The sequence below is a fragment of the Falco peregrinus genome, chromosome 6 (genome assembly GCF_023634155.1).
Source record: "Falco peregrinus isolate bFalPer1 chromosome 6, bFalPer1.pri, whole genome shotgun sequence".
NCBI lineage: Eukaryota > Metazoa > Chordata > Aves > Falconiformes > Falconidae > Falco > Falco peregrinus.
Window position 1 is genome coordinate 961,935 of NC_073726.1, and position 18,090 is coordinate 980,024.

At 40.0% G+C, this 18,090-nt stretch overlaps 1 protein-coding gene across 1 annotated transcript; it reads right to left on the minus strand.

Moving 5' to 3' along the window:
* Nucleotides 1-637: 637 nt before the first annotated feature.
* LOC129784703 (aprataxin and PNK-like factor) lies at nucleotides 638-17,788 on the minus strand. Its single transcript, XM_055807571.1, is given in 9 exon segments — nucleotides 638-1,583; nucleotides 2,137-2,163; nucleotides 4,941-4,950; nucleotides 6,690-6,727; nucleotides 8,025-8,071; nucleotides 10,552-10,677; nucleotides 17,385-17,486; nucleotides 17,488-17,557; nucleotides 17,560-17,788. Coding segments are annotated over 9 exon segments (819 nt in total). The 3' UTR covers nucleotides 638-1,413.
* Nucleotides 17,789-18,090: the final 302 nt, after the last annotated feature.

The window sequence follows — 18,090 nt, forward strand, 5'->3', positions numbered from 1 at the left end:
AAAGCTATTTCTGCTTTCAAAATAAAGGCTAGTAGCTCCTGTGAGCAGCTTAAATAGCCATTCACAGACTAACGCTGTGATACAGAATGCTTTAGCTTGAGGAAGGTTATGGTCACAGACATCACTGTACAAAACACCAAATGGATTCTTTCTGTATGGAATAACTTGAGCAAACAGTAAGCCGTTGGCCAACAGAAGCTGATGTTCTCCAAATTCGCAGGAGTTCCCCATCATAAATGTTTGTATTTTTGACATCTACAATTTTTGAGAGAAGCTTCTGACACACAATTGGCAGAAGATGGTCCCCACATCCAAAAGCACCCAATGCCAGCTTGCAGCAACAGCCATTTCATTTTAAGCAGAGCACACTGAGCCACACAGCTGAAAAGCTTGAGCGTATTTGGATGTCTGTCTCCAGCTCCCAGGGGAGCCAGAGCCACACAAGAATAATTCCCCTGCAGAATTTCCAGATTTGGCACCTTTTTGGACACAATTCACATGGCTCCAGTCACCTGCCCTGAAACACACTAAAACTTTTACTTTCTTGAAAGCTCAGGCATGCTGCAAACACACAGAAGGCAAGATCCTTCAACAGTCTTTAGAAATCACAGAGACACAGGCAAACGTTTTTCCCGCAGTATGTTACAAGTTTAATTGTGCAAAAATACAGTCATCAAGACTTAAGCTTTGTTGTAAACTGAATGTAATTCCAGTGAGGTACAGGCATGGAAAGAGGTCCTACTGTAATTACAGCAAATACACCATAGTCACTGTGTGTATGCGGTTCGATACACTGATATACTGTTCTCAAGTGATTTACACATTCTGTATTTAACTGTATTAATCTGTATTTAATCTGTATTAATCAAGAGAACCAAAGAAATGACACCAAAGAGGAAAGCCAGTAGCACTGCACTAACTCAAAAGAACGTTAACAAAATTTAGACAAACTCCCCAGTGATGGCCAAGAATTAATCTGTGATATGGCAGGTGGGCAGTGTAACTCCCCTTCATCCAACACAGTATATACTGTGCTTCAGCAAAAGAAAAGGCTTTCCTAATGCCAGCATTTATTTCAAGCACAGGAAGATGAAGCATTAACAACCTTTAAAACTGTGTTTCAAACCATGAAATACCAATGGTGTTGCATAAGAACATAAGAAATAGATGGGGGGGGGGGGGGGGGCAGGAAACACAAAAAACTTTCAGAGCTCAGTTCTCTGGCTCCACCACTTAATAAGACAAAAAACCCATATGGAAAAGACAGACACTGCTGAATCCCCTCGCTGACTAAAATCCTCCTGCAGTGCCTACATCACTGAGGAAAAAATAGCTTTCAAAGCAATTCCCCTCCTTACACATTCATGTTTTAACATAACCAGCTTGGGCATTCGTAATGCTGTCCCCCTATGGCTACTTTTTGGTTCTAACAAATCTAGACACTTCTTGCAAAAGCATTTCAACATCTTTGTTATCCTTGTCTTCTGAACTTGGTTCCCAGTCAGAGTCTTCATCGGTAGGTTTGCACACCTCTTCCTCATCATCTCTAAAGCCGCCATTAAGGTCATACTCATGTGGTTCATCTTTCTGCAGGAGTGGGCTGGAAACTAGGACCATGCGTAGCAATCAGTTAGCTGAGGGGAATGTGCTCAAGCTTGTCTAGACAACAATTAACATGATGAGACGTGTTTACAGAGCACAGGGGAGTGGGAGACGGATGGTGGATGGCGCCAAGGATGGCACCGAGGAAAGGGAACACCTTGCTGTTAATTGATGGCAGTTAACCACCAATCAGGGATTGCCTAGGATGCAATGCTTAGCTTCAAGAACCAATCTGTTTAAAACGCGCAGCTTCTGAAAGTGTATATAACCTCGTGCTTCTGTACAATAAATTGACATTTGCTTGCATCAAGCTGCGTCCCGTCTCTTCATTCGCCGCATCTTTCTCCACAGCCCTTTCTCCTGTAGGGACAAAAATGCCATATATTCATTAATAATAAATACAGAACGAAAGAGACCTTGCAGGGGCCATCTAGTTAGCCTCTCTCCTCAGCAGGAGAAAGGCTCAACTAAAGCACTCTATCCAATGCTGACAATTTTGTGTTTGACTTTCAAGACTCTCATGTAAAGCTGTACCATCCCTCTCTGACCACTACTGCAGGGCTTACCAGTCTGATCAATTAAGAAAGTTCTCCTTAGTGGCTTTTCTTCCAGCACTTGGAAAACAGTTGCCAGGCCTCTTCTGATAACATCTTCTGATATCAGAAGAAAACGGTATCAGATAACATCTTCTGACAACTCTCCTTTCCTGAAGGAGTGGCATACACAATTTTCCTGGTCATCTTCCTGCTACTTCTATACCTAAACAAGGCATCTTTCTTGCCCTTTAGCCCCTAGCTCTTGCTAGACAGCTATTCCGACTCTAAATTTTCTGCCTTCACCCATCCATATTTACTTAGGGCTACTTTATACTCTTGCTCTTTGGAATCTGACATGGCTTTGAATTCCCATTCACTTCTTTCCTGAGCTTCAGGTCAGCAAAGACAATCTGCTAGATCACTCACCTCCTACGTTCTCAACTTCGATCTGTGCTGTGTAGTCTGTGCTTCCTTTCTGAACACACGTTAAGGAAACAACAAATGCTGAACACTTCTTTCCTGAGCTGGATGCAGCCTACCCCTTTCCCAGTTCAGTCTATTCTATCACGCTGCTGTCCAATCTGCTGCCTATCCATCTTCTGCACAGCTCACACTTTGTGACTAAATTGCCTTCTCTCTTCCCAGTATGTCACAATACTCTACATTGGCAGGAGTCAAAACTTGGAAACCTCTATTCACAAGAAATGGATGCTGCTCGCTGCATGTCCCTAAACTTTTTTAGGCAGCTTGTCTTGCAGTAGTCTTTTAATTGCTCAAATATGTTGACATATATAAACCAGTTCCCAGAGACAGGGCAAGCCTGATTTTTGAAGAAGCCTTATCTACCTGACTTGGTAGCATCGATGCAAAGCTGCTGCCATAGCAGCATTGCCTTCTCCTTTTACTTATCGGTAGCTGTGAACCTTTAACAAGTTTATTTCCACTGCTTTGGGACTTTGGCAGATGTGCACGACCATTGCTCTACCAGCCTACGCTACCTCCCTTTTTCTTACAGGCCCACAATTCCTAACTAGCCACAGTCTGTTAATATTCCAGTCATGGTATGCTGCCCTTAAGTCACACCCCCGAGTAAAGCTGTATTTGTTCCTTTTCTTCCCAGCCTCCAGTTTCTGCATTCTTACCTCATTTGGAGATAACCTGTCAATGATCTCATAATGATTTATCTGTTGAGCAGTTCTTATCATCTTTTATATGAAACTAGAAATGTGTCTTCTCAGCTACACAACCCAGTCCAAATCATCCATGTTTATATTAACCTCAGGTATTTCTTAGCAGCTTCTTGAAACCTCAGGTCAGAGCTCCAGACACTCAAGCTGTGCGTGTGGTGAACAAGCAAGAACACCAGCACCTGGTGTAGTCAGATCACATCCTCTGTCAGTTACATTTTTCTGCTAGTGGGAATGTTACTATTCCAGAATCATCTTATGGTCTGATTAACATTTTATACTCTATAGCAAGGTTTTCAAAAGCACTTACAGCAGCAGTCAATTCCCTCAAAGGTACACAATTTTATGGGTGAACTGTGCTACAGAGGCACCCAATGACTTCCTAGAATAAAGTCAGCCATGTGTGACACAGCCAATACTACAACTGAGAAATATCCTATGGCTAGCAACCTATATAGCACCTAGCAGAAAATCCTGAAAATGTCAGCTGTCAATTTTGGCTGTAATCCCATCCCATATGATGCTTGCTAGTTTACTGTTTACCAGACTTTAGAGGAAAGTAATTATGCCCATGTTTACCCATAACAGCAGAATTTTTTCTAAGAATCACAGACTATAGTCGTGCAGAAGGAATTATGTCTGGAGGGAGAAGTCGAAACAAAGATTCTAAATACCTTAAGAAGAAAATCTCTCTTCTCAGCCTAAGCCTGTGAGAATAATAAACCCAAGACCGGATTAACAAAGAAAAACTGCTCTTCACTTTCACAGCACTGCAGGTGGTATTTTACAACGGAAATAGGAATTCTGGAAAAATACTGATTACTTCCATATTTCTCCTACAAATGTATGAGGAACATACGATGTTGGTTTTCGTCCACCAGTGTTTTTAGATTTCAGCAGTGAATGATGCACTTCCTTCCATGTCTTCCCACTCCTCTCTTTCTGCTATAGTTTAATTCAGCTCCACAGCCCCTGAAGCTGCTCATTAAGCACAGTTCTGCCTTTCCCCTAGTACCATATTTATAAATATGACCTTGAAACATTCCCTGAAAGTATCTCCTTCACACGGGGAGAAAAAGCTTGCTGACCACCCCTTTACAAAGGGTTATGTTTGGAAGTGAGCCGATCAGCTTGCTAGAAAACATACACAGAAGTGTGCAGGAGAACTCTCAGACTCCATAGCCACAGCAGGTCATTCATCCAAGTAGCAACAAGGCAGTGAAGTCATTCACTAGTGACAATTTAATGACAACACACATTCCAGCCTTTCTTTTTTTTTTCCCCTTCCTCCCTTACAGCTATTTCCCCAGTAATTAGCCTTAGACTGTTTCTCAGAACATAGACCACATTCTCTATTGGCAATTTGTAATCCATCTCGCAGCAATTAGACTATCAATGTTAAAAACTAAACATGGCAAATGTCATGTAGATAGCACCCTTCTTTTCTTGGCTGGTGGAGTTTCAGTGCACTTGAACAGAAATTAATCCTGCTGTGCTTAACAGTGCAGTTGTGCCAAACAGCACGAAATAAAGGCTAATGGAACCTTGCCTGTGTGATCTTGCATGGCTCGGTATGACCGCCTCAGACGTGAGCTTGCTGAGTGCAACCTTTTACAAGCTTTGCCCTCAAGAGAACGAAGCAAGCCAGTCAACAAGATATTGAGGGGAAAAAGGAAATTTAAACAATCATTAAATATGAACAGAACTTTAATTAATGAATTCCCTTCTTCCCACTGTGCATGGAATATCATTTTTTCCCTGGTTCGTTCTTAGGATGAGGAGTTGAATTTAACAGATTGAATTTCACTTCCATGTCAAAGATTTACACATTTACAAGAGAAGCACTTTTCCATCCATAGCCATGCCTGGCTGACCACCTGCCATGAGCTGCACACACAGGATCTACCATTCTGGTAAGGAAGGTCCTCTTATGAAAGACACAGCTACAATTTTAAACCTTCAAGATTAGCTTTAAACTTCAGATATGCACACAGTCCAGCTTGCTTCATTATTAAAATCTTAACCGCTTGCTGCACTTACAACGCTGCTTACAACTCTTGCCACTCTTTAATGCACATTTCTGCAAGGGAGCGGTGATCAAGATGGGGCTCATACTTGCATCATGGGATGTGGCAAGGCGTACAGCTAACAAATATGCCTCAAAATATGCTAGTGCACAGATACACCCATATCAAGCATTCAGTGACAGCAGAAGTACACACACACATGATAAGGAAATGGGATGGGAAAGACATTCCCGAGTGGAAAGTAGGTCGCAGAACAGAATGGAGGCCAAAACACTTTGTCTAGAAAACTACAGCTATTTGCACTTTACTTTCTCTAGAAGGCAGATCTCTGTTTTGAAGATTTCTGTAGGAAATGCCCAGCCACACCTTGGTGATCTCAAAGAAGACAAGTCAGTTCCCACCTCCACTCGAGATGCAGCAGTTCCACATCCTCATGCCTTGTTCAGGCCAGTGAAAGTAAAGATGGCATATCATCAGGCTTTCAGACTGCTCTTCAACGCTCACTTTTAAATTATTTTAGAAATAACAGGAAGCTTCACATTTGGAAGCCAAACTGAGATACAAGAGATGCCTTGAAACAGAGCTAAAGGATATTTAAAACTGGAGCCCATGCACCTGCCACATGTAAGTTAATATTATTGGCAGCAGCAAAGCAAGCTAGGTGTACTACTGGTAAATGGAGGAGATACTCATACACAGTATTACAGGTTACATTATCAAGAGAGACTACAGCTTGCCTGTGATACTACACAATCCTCACTGATGTCTAGAAACTAAAGTTCGAAGGATACGTACATAGTTCACAGGGAACACTGCCCCAGCTGAAAGGCATTACCCTTCTTCGACACTTCAGTCCTAACAAGCCTGTAACATCAATACCTCAGAGTAAATATAAGAAAAGCTCATCACCACATCCGCGGATATCTTTTGACATTTATTTAGAGGTCAATGCAATGCAGAAGGAGTATCTCAATGTTTCAAGAGCAATCAGTCTTCATGGGGTAACCTTAACTAGCTGTGGATGAACTATTGGCTCCTTTCATCCTATTATGAACCCTGTTCAAGGAAGGAAGAATTGACTTGGTCACACATGTCTCTCAAAACATTTGTTTGTTTCGCTGCCTGCTTCCAGGGAAGGACAGGTGTGCTCAGCACACAGGAATTCAATTCCAGCACTATTACTTGCAAAAAAGGAAGCAGAGTTTTACTAAAATAATGACTACCTTCTTCTCAGGTAAGTATTATCAAGCATCTCCAGCACCACTAAATGCCCCAAAACCCAAAGCAGATCAGTTGCATCCCATGCTGATGGGCCCATTCATAACATCAGAACATACCATTTTTTGAAGTTTTTGTCGTGTTCTTCTCTCAGGTACTAAAGAAAGAAATGTTATTAGCCAGGACAGAGTACAACCTAGCGATAAGGGTTATTCGGAGAGGTTGCTACAACAGAAGACTGACTTATTAAAAGAAATGCTGCAATGGTTGTGCTCTCTTTACAAGTATAAAAACTACTCTGCTGCCCCCAAAAAACTTTTTTTTTGTATTAAATGATTCTTGAAAGATTACCCAGATGAACTGTTCTTACAATTATGAACCATGCCATCTGTAGACAAACATCATCGGTACTGGTTGGGGTTTTTACAGCAGACAATTGCAGTATTTCAAAGCATTTAAATATTTTACGCCATTGTTTCCATAAATGCAATTTCTCCTTAATAACCATAGAATCATAGAATGGTTTGGGTTGGAAGGGACCTTAAAGGTCATCTAGTTCCACCCCTCCTGCCATGGGCAGGGGTAATGTCATAATCCTGATTTTTTGAAGTAAAATGCATTATCATTACATTTCCATAACTGTTCTGCTCTAAAGTATTGTCTTTTTGCATTGGGAATTAAATTGGGGAAAAAAACCCCTCCAAGTCCAATAATTAAGAAAAAGCACAAAAAGAATGCAAAGTACATCTTTGAATTCTCTAAGAACAGACAAAATATAAACAGTATATTCCCCTGTGTTTTTCAACAAGTCTAGTTACTGGAATACAAAAAAGACTTTTAGAATAGAATCTCAGATTCAGTTTTAATTATATTCCCTCCAAGCCTCAACAGAACATACATGCTATAGGGATATACACATTTTGCTGTGGGGATGGGAAAAAAAGCTACAGAAAAAATTTACTGCAGTATCCATTTGAAATGTTGAGAAATACTTCAGCATATTCCCTGTTTTCACTGTAATACTCCAGCTCCAAATGGAGGAAGCAGAATAGAGAGATCTGGTAAGACCATGCTATACCGTGCTTAGTTTTCAATAAAACCTGTTAAACTCATGAAAACAGCCACTTGCCACCTGGCATTTTTGTCAAATCCTAAGATATAAAGCATACAAACTATGTCAGCGGTGTCTGACCCAGACCATCTTGTTTCAGTTGAAAAACATTTGAAAAAGTGAATGTAAGTGTGCAGCGGCCAAGCAGCCTTACCTTCCTTATCACAGACAACGGCAACACCGCATGCTCAAGAAGAGCAAGGGTGCAGGGCAATACAGAGCAAGCTGCAAATGCAATGTTACTTTCTCACTTAAAGCATTTTATTCCAAGGTGTTGGCATCCATTACTGGGTTTGGGGGGTTTTTCCCCCCACTTTGAGCTATACTGAACAACTTGGCTTACCTGGAGGTGCACTGTGCTTGTATTCTAGTTTATGCTGTGGATTCTTCCTGCAAAGAAAACAGTAAAAGCTTGATTTGCCACCTTGTTCCACACCTAACAAGAACCTAACAAGTTCCCAGAACTCCTCTGTATTTTGTGAATAATTTTCACTTCTTTTTAAAATAAAATTCTGTGACCAGTGCCTTACTGCAGTGTCTCAGCTTACGTAATGTAGGGTGGAAGAAAAAAAGGGTTTCATAAGAGTTCCTTTTGTTTCAGCCTTTTAAAAAAAAATAAAAAAGACAGCTGATCAAAACCAAGAGATGAGATAGTTTCCAAACTTGTAAGATGAGATGCATTTGTTCAGCATAATAAGAACTGATCCAATTATTTACTCTCACTAAAACCAAAACCAGAACATAACCTCTGGTGCACAAAGTGCAATGCACACACAGTGCATCACAAGTCTGAGATACCCAGCCGTAACTTCCATATTCTGCAACATAAGGCTAAAAATCAAATAGTTTGGGAAAATTAAAGAAATTGAAAAGAATTGCCTGTCTCAAAGTATCACAGGGAAAGGCCAAAGAAGGACTGTTAAGAGAGTTTACTCATTTCTGCAATATGCTGCTGCAATCTGGCAAGTTCAATATACAAGTGTGTATGTCTTCTATTAAAAAACAGCATCAATGCAATGAAAATTAAAAATTTAAAGTCAACTTACTCTTTGATCTGCAATAAATGCTCCCCTCATTCAGGCTGCGATCCAGGTCATGAACACACTGATTTATCCCACCCCCTAAAGCAGATATCCAATGCTGTTCTAATGTTTTAACTTGGTCCCACTTACACCGTGCTGATCTGTTGTGTTAGTGTATTAGAGCGGCACGTTAAAATTGTTTCAGCTCAATTTACTTCTGTGCAGAAAATTAAAAAAAATTCTAACTTTGGAAGAAAACTGGTTCAGTTGTCCTAATTTCTCCTTCTGAAAAAGAATCAACAATTAAAGCCCACTATTTAAGAATGACATACCATTTGACATTGCTTGAAACACAAGATTAATTTCTATAACTGCAGAATTTTTTTGATATTTTACAAAATACCCTTGCTGTGAAGACTGCCTTGTAAAACTAGTTGCTTATGTTTTCTTATTCTTCAAAAATAGAATACTCTTCAGTAAGAAAATCTTATTTTTACATCAAATAACTTGTTACACATTCACATACTTGAAGCTGATTTACAGTTTTATAGCTACTGCTATCCCAAAGTGCATTTCATGTGCATTAGAAGGGATAGTTATCTGAATAAAAACATGCAAGTACAGCTTTCTATTAAATACCGTACTGAAACAGAACAGTTGCTTAATCCAGTGTTTTGCAAGTGTTGGTAGCATCAGAGCATTTGATCCCAACTCAAGGCACAGCGTTTAGATAACTCAATTATGTATTCCAGTAGTAGCCAACAGATAAAGACAACAAAAATAACATCAAAATCCTTCAAATGACACCTGTTGCTTTGTGGAAAGAATTATCATTGCTTTGTGGGTGCCTCCTTTCTTCTACCCCAAAAAGAATGAAACACTGTTTAAGAAATGATCAACTAATACAGCACAGGAGTTGACTTATCTGCAAGGAGAGACCGTTTTAGTTTTGGACAGTGTCCATTGTACTCCTGAAAAGTATGTTGGCAATTTCAGGAGCGGTATAAACCTAGATTTCGCATCCTGAGATGAGAAATTCATCTCACAGATGGTTTTTGAGAAAAGAAACACTTCTTCTGCATTAGTTGAACATAAGATGGCTTTTCCTTAAAAGTTACTCCCATTTTGTTACACTTTATAAAGAACACGCTCTTTAGGATCATCATGCTTCCAGGGAGAGAGAGAGAAAATGTTTCTGCTCAAGCACAATCTTTAACAGCGGCTGTTAGTTTCAATATGCCCCCACAGAAGGGCTGTTGTCTCAAAATATATCCTTTTGTCCATTGCATCAATTACAAAGCAGTCCTTACACTCTGCTAAATACAAGTGTAAAACCTAGATATTGAGAAACAAATGGAACAAAAGGATCTTTTGAAGAAAATCAACAGCTGCTAAAAGAAACAGCAGTCAGCCATAAACCGGATTTTCTTGCTGGTACCTAAATTATGCTTTCTAACAAATCAAATACTGACTAAAATAGAGGTTTTGTACAAAATCTTAACAAAAATTTTGTCAAAATCTGAACTAAAAGTTACATATCAAGAAGAACATGTAACAATAAATTATTGTTTCTATACAAGAACAGTTTACTACAGGTTGAAAAATGAGAAAGTTTTGATCTCTAGGCCACTGAACAGGTTCCAAAAGTCAAGGCTTCATGTTCACCAGCTGAAATCACAAATACTTTGCACAGACCTTGGTGGCATAAAGGTAGCAGTCTGGCGCCAGTAAATTTGGAAAGCCACAGTCAAGATTTAACATCACTATCCTACTGTCAATTTGCAACTCCAGGGGAGAACATTCTTAACCTGTAAAACAAGAAAAGCCATTTTGTACAGTGCTTCTTACCTATAACAAGCCGTTCCATACGGACATTCAGGCCGGTTATCATTGTTATCCTGAGTTACGATCTCTGTTTCATGATTGTCATCGTCATTAGGGTGACTAAACTGCTGAAAGTGAATGGGATTCTTCCTGCAAAAGACAAATATAGATCAAGAACTGACTATTCCATTTAAACAGGAGAAGTGGAGGTAAGAAAGGTGTTACTGAATCAGTGACATTTTCAGCGGTTACAGAAAGAGAAGCTTTTAACGTTTAACTTGGTGCAGAATGTAAGACCTGCTTTCAGGATAATTGAAGAAAAGTTTTGTTTCAGCAGAGGCCGCAAGAGGTTAAAACATGAATTCTCCTATTTGCCATCATCAGCTTTACGTTTCAGGCCTCCAACACATACACAATCTACTGATGTAGTCCCATAGCATGAATCTCGCTCCGTGGCTTGCTCTGTCATGACTCCCTCTGGAGTTACCAAGTGCTACACAAACCTCTCGCAAAGTCTGAGCTCAAGCTGCGAGGGCCAACCCATGGCAGCCGAGCAACTGCAGTCCTGAAGCCTTCCCACGCTCTCGGGTGATCACCTGTGAGCTTCAGGCAGCATGTCTCAATCATTACTTCTGTTCCGTATGCAAGTTACTACTCACTTGAACACTTCAAATGCCAGCGTATTATTCCAGAGGGATGAAGTGCTGGGGCCTGAGCAGCAGGCCCTGAGCCGAAGCTGACCTCCAGAAGAACCCGCCAACCCAACCTTAAATATATGTATTTAGTATCCAATCATTAGCGAAATATGCACGGTCATTAGTGAACCATGTATGGCCATTAGCAAAAGATGCACCTTGGATAAACTACAATCATGAGAGAAGAGACAGCGCATCCTTCCTTGCTTAGAGGCGGGCGGCCAAAGCCATGAATCCAGCTGTTTGGCCTTGTCTGGAAACCGGTGGTTAAAATCCAGTCGATAAAGGGAACTCCCTCGGTTCCTCCCAACCCCTGGCCAGGCTTTGGTGGCATCTGACAGGAGAGTGAAACCAGATGTTTCCACGTTTGGAATTACGTGAGCTTGTTTATTAATAGTATAAAAGCTGAACCCTCTTGCAGCGACGTTGCAGACCTCACCTACCAGGAGATGCCCTGCGCAGGACTTCCCAGCTGCCGGGACAGGCTCTCCAGATCCTCGTGCAACAGGGGCTCCCCAGCGACTGCGGAGCTGGAGGATGGCAACCTGTTAGGGCAACGGGTGATGTATCTTTCTGAACCACTACAGCTAGCTGTGAATAGTAACGATTAGGTGCATTGCCTTGCTTATCTGTTTTATTGTTTGAATCAGGGTATCGTAGGCTAATCCTTCTGTATGTGCATATTGCCTTGTTTTCTGCATTAATTTGAAACAAACAGTGCATCAAGGGTATCTTCTGTATTGGTTTCTGTGTGCTATCTATTGACCCCATCAACTGGCAAAACAATGGAGCAGTCTCCTGGACATTACATTGATTATGCTCTCAGGTTTGCCTTGGCTACCGTGGCATTTTATTTGAAATACCAAATCACAACGATGACATGAAGTTGTACCCTAAGACATAACTCTGTGTGTAGCTGAGCCACACCGATGTTAGTGATGAGAGCACCGTACAAGACAAGGCAGCTATAAACAACATCACTTTGTGAAGAAGTGATGTTAAAAAGAACACAGAAAAATACATTATGACTTCAGGAGAAATTCATGGGGCAGATCAAAAGACACTACAAAAAATTATGTCATAGTGAACATACTGTACTAAAAGCAAATCTACTTTTTCCCTCTGATTTCTTTTAGAGACACTTTTTTTCAACCATATTTGAAAGCAAGAAAAGTGAGATGTTTTAATAAATGATTTTCCAAAAGATATACACAAAATACTTCAGTGATTTACCACTAATTCCCAGTGTACATAATCAACATCTTTGTGCAAACTGTAAAAGTGAACTGCTTGCCTCAAGCAAGAGCAATGATAACTTTAAACTGCAGAGGGATTACTGCTGTCATTTGCACTTGTTACAGCTGCATTTAGAAACACCAAGCCAGAAGCACGTATGCAGCTAGCGACATACACAGCAGCTTCCTCACTGACCACAACAGGCTCTTATGAACTTTCTAGGGAACAGTCAGTATTATTTTCAGCATTTCAACCAACACCGTAAGAGAAAAAGCGTTTGTTATAGCTTTTGCAAAATGATTACTTAAGCACCGTGAGCCCCACTAACCATTCAGGCCTCCTTTCAGGCACCGAAAACAGATTAGATATTTAGTATTAATACTTTTACATCTCCATCTGCTTGGTATCTTTCACTCGGGAAACTCAGCAAGCAAGCTACAGATAAACTCTTCCAGGAGCTACTTATCAGAGATCCAGTGTCCCTTAGTCCTATTTACACAGGTGACAGACGCCTTGTTCTGGTTCTGGTCTTTTCTGTTGATTTCTGCAGACTGTAGGGTAAGTAAATACTGTTTCACTAGATATCATTGCAAGGCTGCATTTACCAGTCTTTTATTCTACAAGTTCTCAGAAAACATCACTTCTAACGCCACATTCAGGCTGGCTGCCTACTTCTTTTGCCATTTAAAAATAAATGGGATGAAACCAAGTCATTTTAGAGGCTACTTGCTTTGTTTTCTAAATGCACAGAGCTAACGTACTAGCAATATTAGCCAGAATTTGAGTTCAGTCATTTGAAACACAATTCATCTTCTCAAAGGGACACAGAAGCAGCTAATGCTCTGTGAAATCATTTTAATACTTATTCCTACAATAAGATACATGCAGCATCATAGTCATGAAGGAAAGAAGGCCTAAGAGCTGCCAGTTAGCTAACCTATTCTGTTTTAGGTGATAGCCAGTTCCTTTCATGAATTTACTTCAAAAGCTATTTGGCCAATACCAAAGAGCCTTTATTGCAGGAGAGAAAAAAGAAAAAAAAAATTGTATAGGAGGAAGCAAGAAAAAGGGAAGGGTCTTGAGGTACGCACCCTATCACTGGGCCTCAGGATTCTTTGGGCCAGTGGATGATGCTCCTCAAATTATTCATCACCTGTGAAGCACCTTAAACATGTCCTATTTCAGATGCTCAGGACTAGTAACAACATCATAGCTTCTCTTACCTTTATGTGGATAATTTATACTTACTCCATTTCTAGATGTTGTGCAACGATATCCAGCAAAATAAATAGAAGCAGAGAAATGCACAGCTAATATTTAGTACACATTATCCCTTCTTGCAAAAATCTTCTTCCTTTTATTAAGAGTTTGGTTTGTTTGAGGGTTTGTTTGGGTTTTTTTGAATACAAGAGATCTGAGTTGTAAGAGCACAGCACCCTTCATGCTGGAAGCTGCACTCCAAAGTTAGTTTTACAACAAAACCTTGCTGCACAGGAATACGTTATTAATTTGATCAAAACAAAATCATTAAGCTTTACTCGCACAAAAAATAACCAATTAAAAGCCTATTTTAAGAATAAAGTTTTAGGAGAGTTGCCTTCTCATACACAGAAGCACTGAATTTGTGGCAGAAAATTATGCAAATAAAAATTATGCAAGTAACACTTACAAAGTTCTTCAGAATCAATGCAGTCATCTCCAGCAGCAGCTGAGCATCGCTCAGTGAAATACTCAAGACAGTTTTCATCTATGCAGCTCCCAAAAGCATCTTAAAAGCTTTTTCTAAAACAAATTTAAGTGGTAAGGTCAGAATCCCTGGCTCTTCTTAATCACATGCAGGAGACCCCTGTCATCTCAAGGGCTTATTTTCTCAGCCTACTAAAGAAACTGGTAAGGAAAACGTAATGACTCACCAGCACTAGTTATAAAGCCATAGTATTCAAGCCTGAAGTTAACGCCACAAGTGCGTGTAAGATGTTTATAAGTTCTAAACTCTAAGTCTTACTAGAAAACAGGTCTCATAAAAAGACAGATGCAAGTCTGTAGCTGCCAGATTTACAAGCTGAAGATGAAATGAAAAATACTTCTTTTCATAAACAAAGAGCACAGTATTTAGAAGAATGCACATACAAATCCAAAGGCTGGTTGAGCATGCCCTGCTTTGACAGTTACAGGAAAGATTCACACACACCCAGTCAGCACAGAACTGTACCACAGGCTAGCCAAAGGATAGAATTGTGGACAAAAATTGTGAAATTACAGTTTCAGAGATGAGAGTTCAGCTGTACCACACCCCTACTATGCAACTCGAAATGGGGGTTGGGTTTGAATTTGTTTTTGTTTTTAAATCCCTATTCTTCTAACTTCTGAAAAGCGAGCAGCAGACAAGAAAATGAACACAAGACAGTATTCAAAGAGTAAGTTCCTTGACAACAAATATAGTCAGATATAACACAGACAGAGCACTTGCCTCCTAGTGGTAACAGCAGTTTCTTTCGATTTGGAAAAAGCTTCAGACTGCCACAGGAAGAGAATCTCACACTGACGGAGGATAAGAAGAAGAATCTCTGCAGAGAGAAGTGTGAATCAAGCTTGACTCTTTCAAAAAGCGTGTTTTCAAATTCATAAATGAAGAAACTGAGCTATGGGTTACAAAGTTATTTCCTAAACATTTCAGCTATGTGTTAGAGACATCTAATAAAATCAACTAAACTAACATTTCATCTTTTCCATTTGTGCTGTTCAACCACGCACCCACCAAAGGTGCCTGTCATATGCAGAAGACAAGTATCTCTTACTAGGAGTTTATAAAATACGGATTAGAAAACTGAAGGGCATTCAGTTATTGGAAAAATTACATTTTATATGAAACCTCACCTAGAAAGAACACTGTAAGGAAATGTTATGGTTACCAAAGCAGTCCTCATTTAAGACGTTGACTCCTACAGCACATTGTGCTAGAAGACACCTTTCATAAGGTTAATGGAAGGAGACAAAAACCAGCTACTCATCGTACTCAAAAGAGCACTCAAAGCAGCTCCTCTTCCTTAGCAACTCTAAAAAACAGGTTTTGCTCAAGGAGAACACTACACAATCAAAAACTGAATACGCTATCAGTGCGTTCCTTCAAAGCGTCCATTCACATCACACTTATGTACACTTCTGTCAAGCATATGGGTAACTGCAATGGCTTGCTTTACTGCAACATAGCTATCTCATTGATGCAGAATGACTACTTGGTGGTCTTGCATTAAAAGCACATACAGGACAGACGATAAAGCACCTTTCTTTGCAAACAAGCAGGTTTAGTCTCATCACATTTCCTGAAGATCAAAGCTGATGGTTTTGATACTTCCTATTTACAAATTTCTCCAACAAAATAAGATTTCGTTATGTGCTATTTCAGAGCATTCTTTTCTTCTTACAGAGCAACACTTCCCAAAAGTACTGCTGCCAAATGTTTTAGAATAAAGACCCAAGAAGAAACGTGCACATGCAGACTCCTATTGCATGTTACCTGTAACTAAAACTTGCCTTCCAAAACATTAGGAATCCTTCAGCGTGTCAGAGCACTGAATCAGCTTCACCCCCACAGAGGAGAAAACTTGTCTGAGCAAAATGAAAAGTAGCTGGAGCAAACTAAAGGCTGCATTTGTACTACTGGATCAGCTTGGCTGCCTAATGAACCATGTCCTCCTCATAATCATGAAGGGCAAAAACTGAGATATGCGAAGGAATGCTACATGAAAACTGGAAGCCTGATGTGCTCATGAACACAACAGCTTTACGCAGTTATCTGCAGCAACAGGCACACCAAACATACACAGGAACCCATTTACTTGTGCTTGCTTGTTTGCTGAACAACCTAAGCTTTTACTGTCACTCAAGCCCCTTGGGGGAAGAGGTAAAAAATACAAAAGTAGTAATAGTGATAATATTTAAAAAAAAAAAAAAAAATCACAGGACCTCCTGTTTCCTGGATTAGCCTTATCTTTTGTGGTTACAATGTACATAGATTTATGTAGTGCTCAAAATCTTCTCCTAAAGGCAGTTCTCAGGTCACTGGTCACTTGCTACCCTCAGGAACACCTCTAGACGCCTATCTTCTCTTCAATATATTAACACATGGCATTACAGATCTTTTCTGGGCAGAAAGAACTAGCAGGAGACCAGGCACTCAGCACTGGGGTTTTTGGGATCTTGCTGGTACATTTGTATCGCACAAAACATTTGTATGACAGATTGTGAATTGAGAGGATATGAGTAGCAGAAAAAAAAATAAAAATCATCCCTCAATTGAAGTATCGCCAAAGACACTGACCAGATAAGGGTTCACAGGGAGTTTATAAGTGTGACTTGTTCTGGTTTTAAGAGGGGACTGAATGCTTAAAAAAAAAAAAAAAAAAAAAAAATGGTGCAGATTGGCCAAGTTACAACAGAAGTAATTCTCCATTGTTTAGGGATAACAAATAATAAGCATTTTAAATAGTCAGATCACAAAGCATACAATAACTTCATCTTTCATAAAAGTTTCAGCTGCAAATAAAATAAGCCTACAGGGTCTATGTTGGGCATTTCAATCATTTACATCTCTTCTCCCTGCCGGTACATGTACTGTACACACAGGGGGGTTTATTTCTTTCCTTTTTAAAGTGGACCTTTGTTTCTTATTTCCTAGAACTCTGCATCGTTTAATCTGCTGAAGTACATCATCCCTTGTTTAGGTTATATTGAAAGTTAGCAAGACATCCTAGCTCCTCCTTTTATACTTTTAAAATTCTTGCTATGCCATTGGTTTCTCATCAGTCCCCATTTACCAAAAGATTTCTTTCAAATCAAAGCTTGTAACGACTTTACTGTTTTTGGTAGCTAATACAGTACTTCTTAATAACAAGCTAGCTTAAGCTGGGTTTATTTTTGCTTCACCTGTAACAGCCTGTTCCATACACGCAAGGTGTCCTCTTACGCTTGTTCTGTTTGGAGCTTTCTGAAGTATCTGCACTTCTGGTTGAATCAGAAATCTGTCTTGTAATCCAGATTTGCATCAGGCTCAAGAGTCCTTTCCTGGGCACCAAAAGATCAGGAAGTCCTGCCCAGTGAGCCTGTTGGCTTGCAGAACCAGTCATCTGCTCTTTGTTTACTGTTTCCTCAATTCTATTTCCTTTACTGGAGATCTGACCTACTCTTTTAGACAATTTACTATGCTGCTGCCTAGCTTTTCTTCCCACAGAACTTCCAGGGGTTTTTGTTCCAGTCTTGCCATTCCCTGCCATGTTTCTCATGGTATTCTCAAGAGGAAATCCAGAGCATTCTGTGGAACAAGGTTCCATTTTGAAGGACCTGAAAATGTACATTCTTCAGAACTAAAAGCTTTAAGGTCAAACTCTGCCTCATCATTCCTGTTTTCAAAGTGAGAGAATCATAGTAGAGCCCAGGCTGGAAAGGACCTTGATAGAGATTAAAACCAGCCCCGTGGGCACATATTAGCTTGGGGCTCATCGTTAGCCAGCAGATGTGTTACACTTGAACAAAAGGTTAGATGATGGAAGTGTAAAGAACTCTAGTAGGTAACAGAAACTAAACAACAGACTGCTAATGTATGCAAAGGTAAGCAGGAAATTTAGGTAACTGC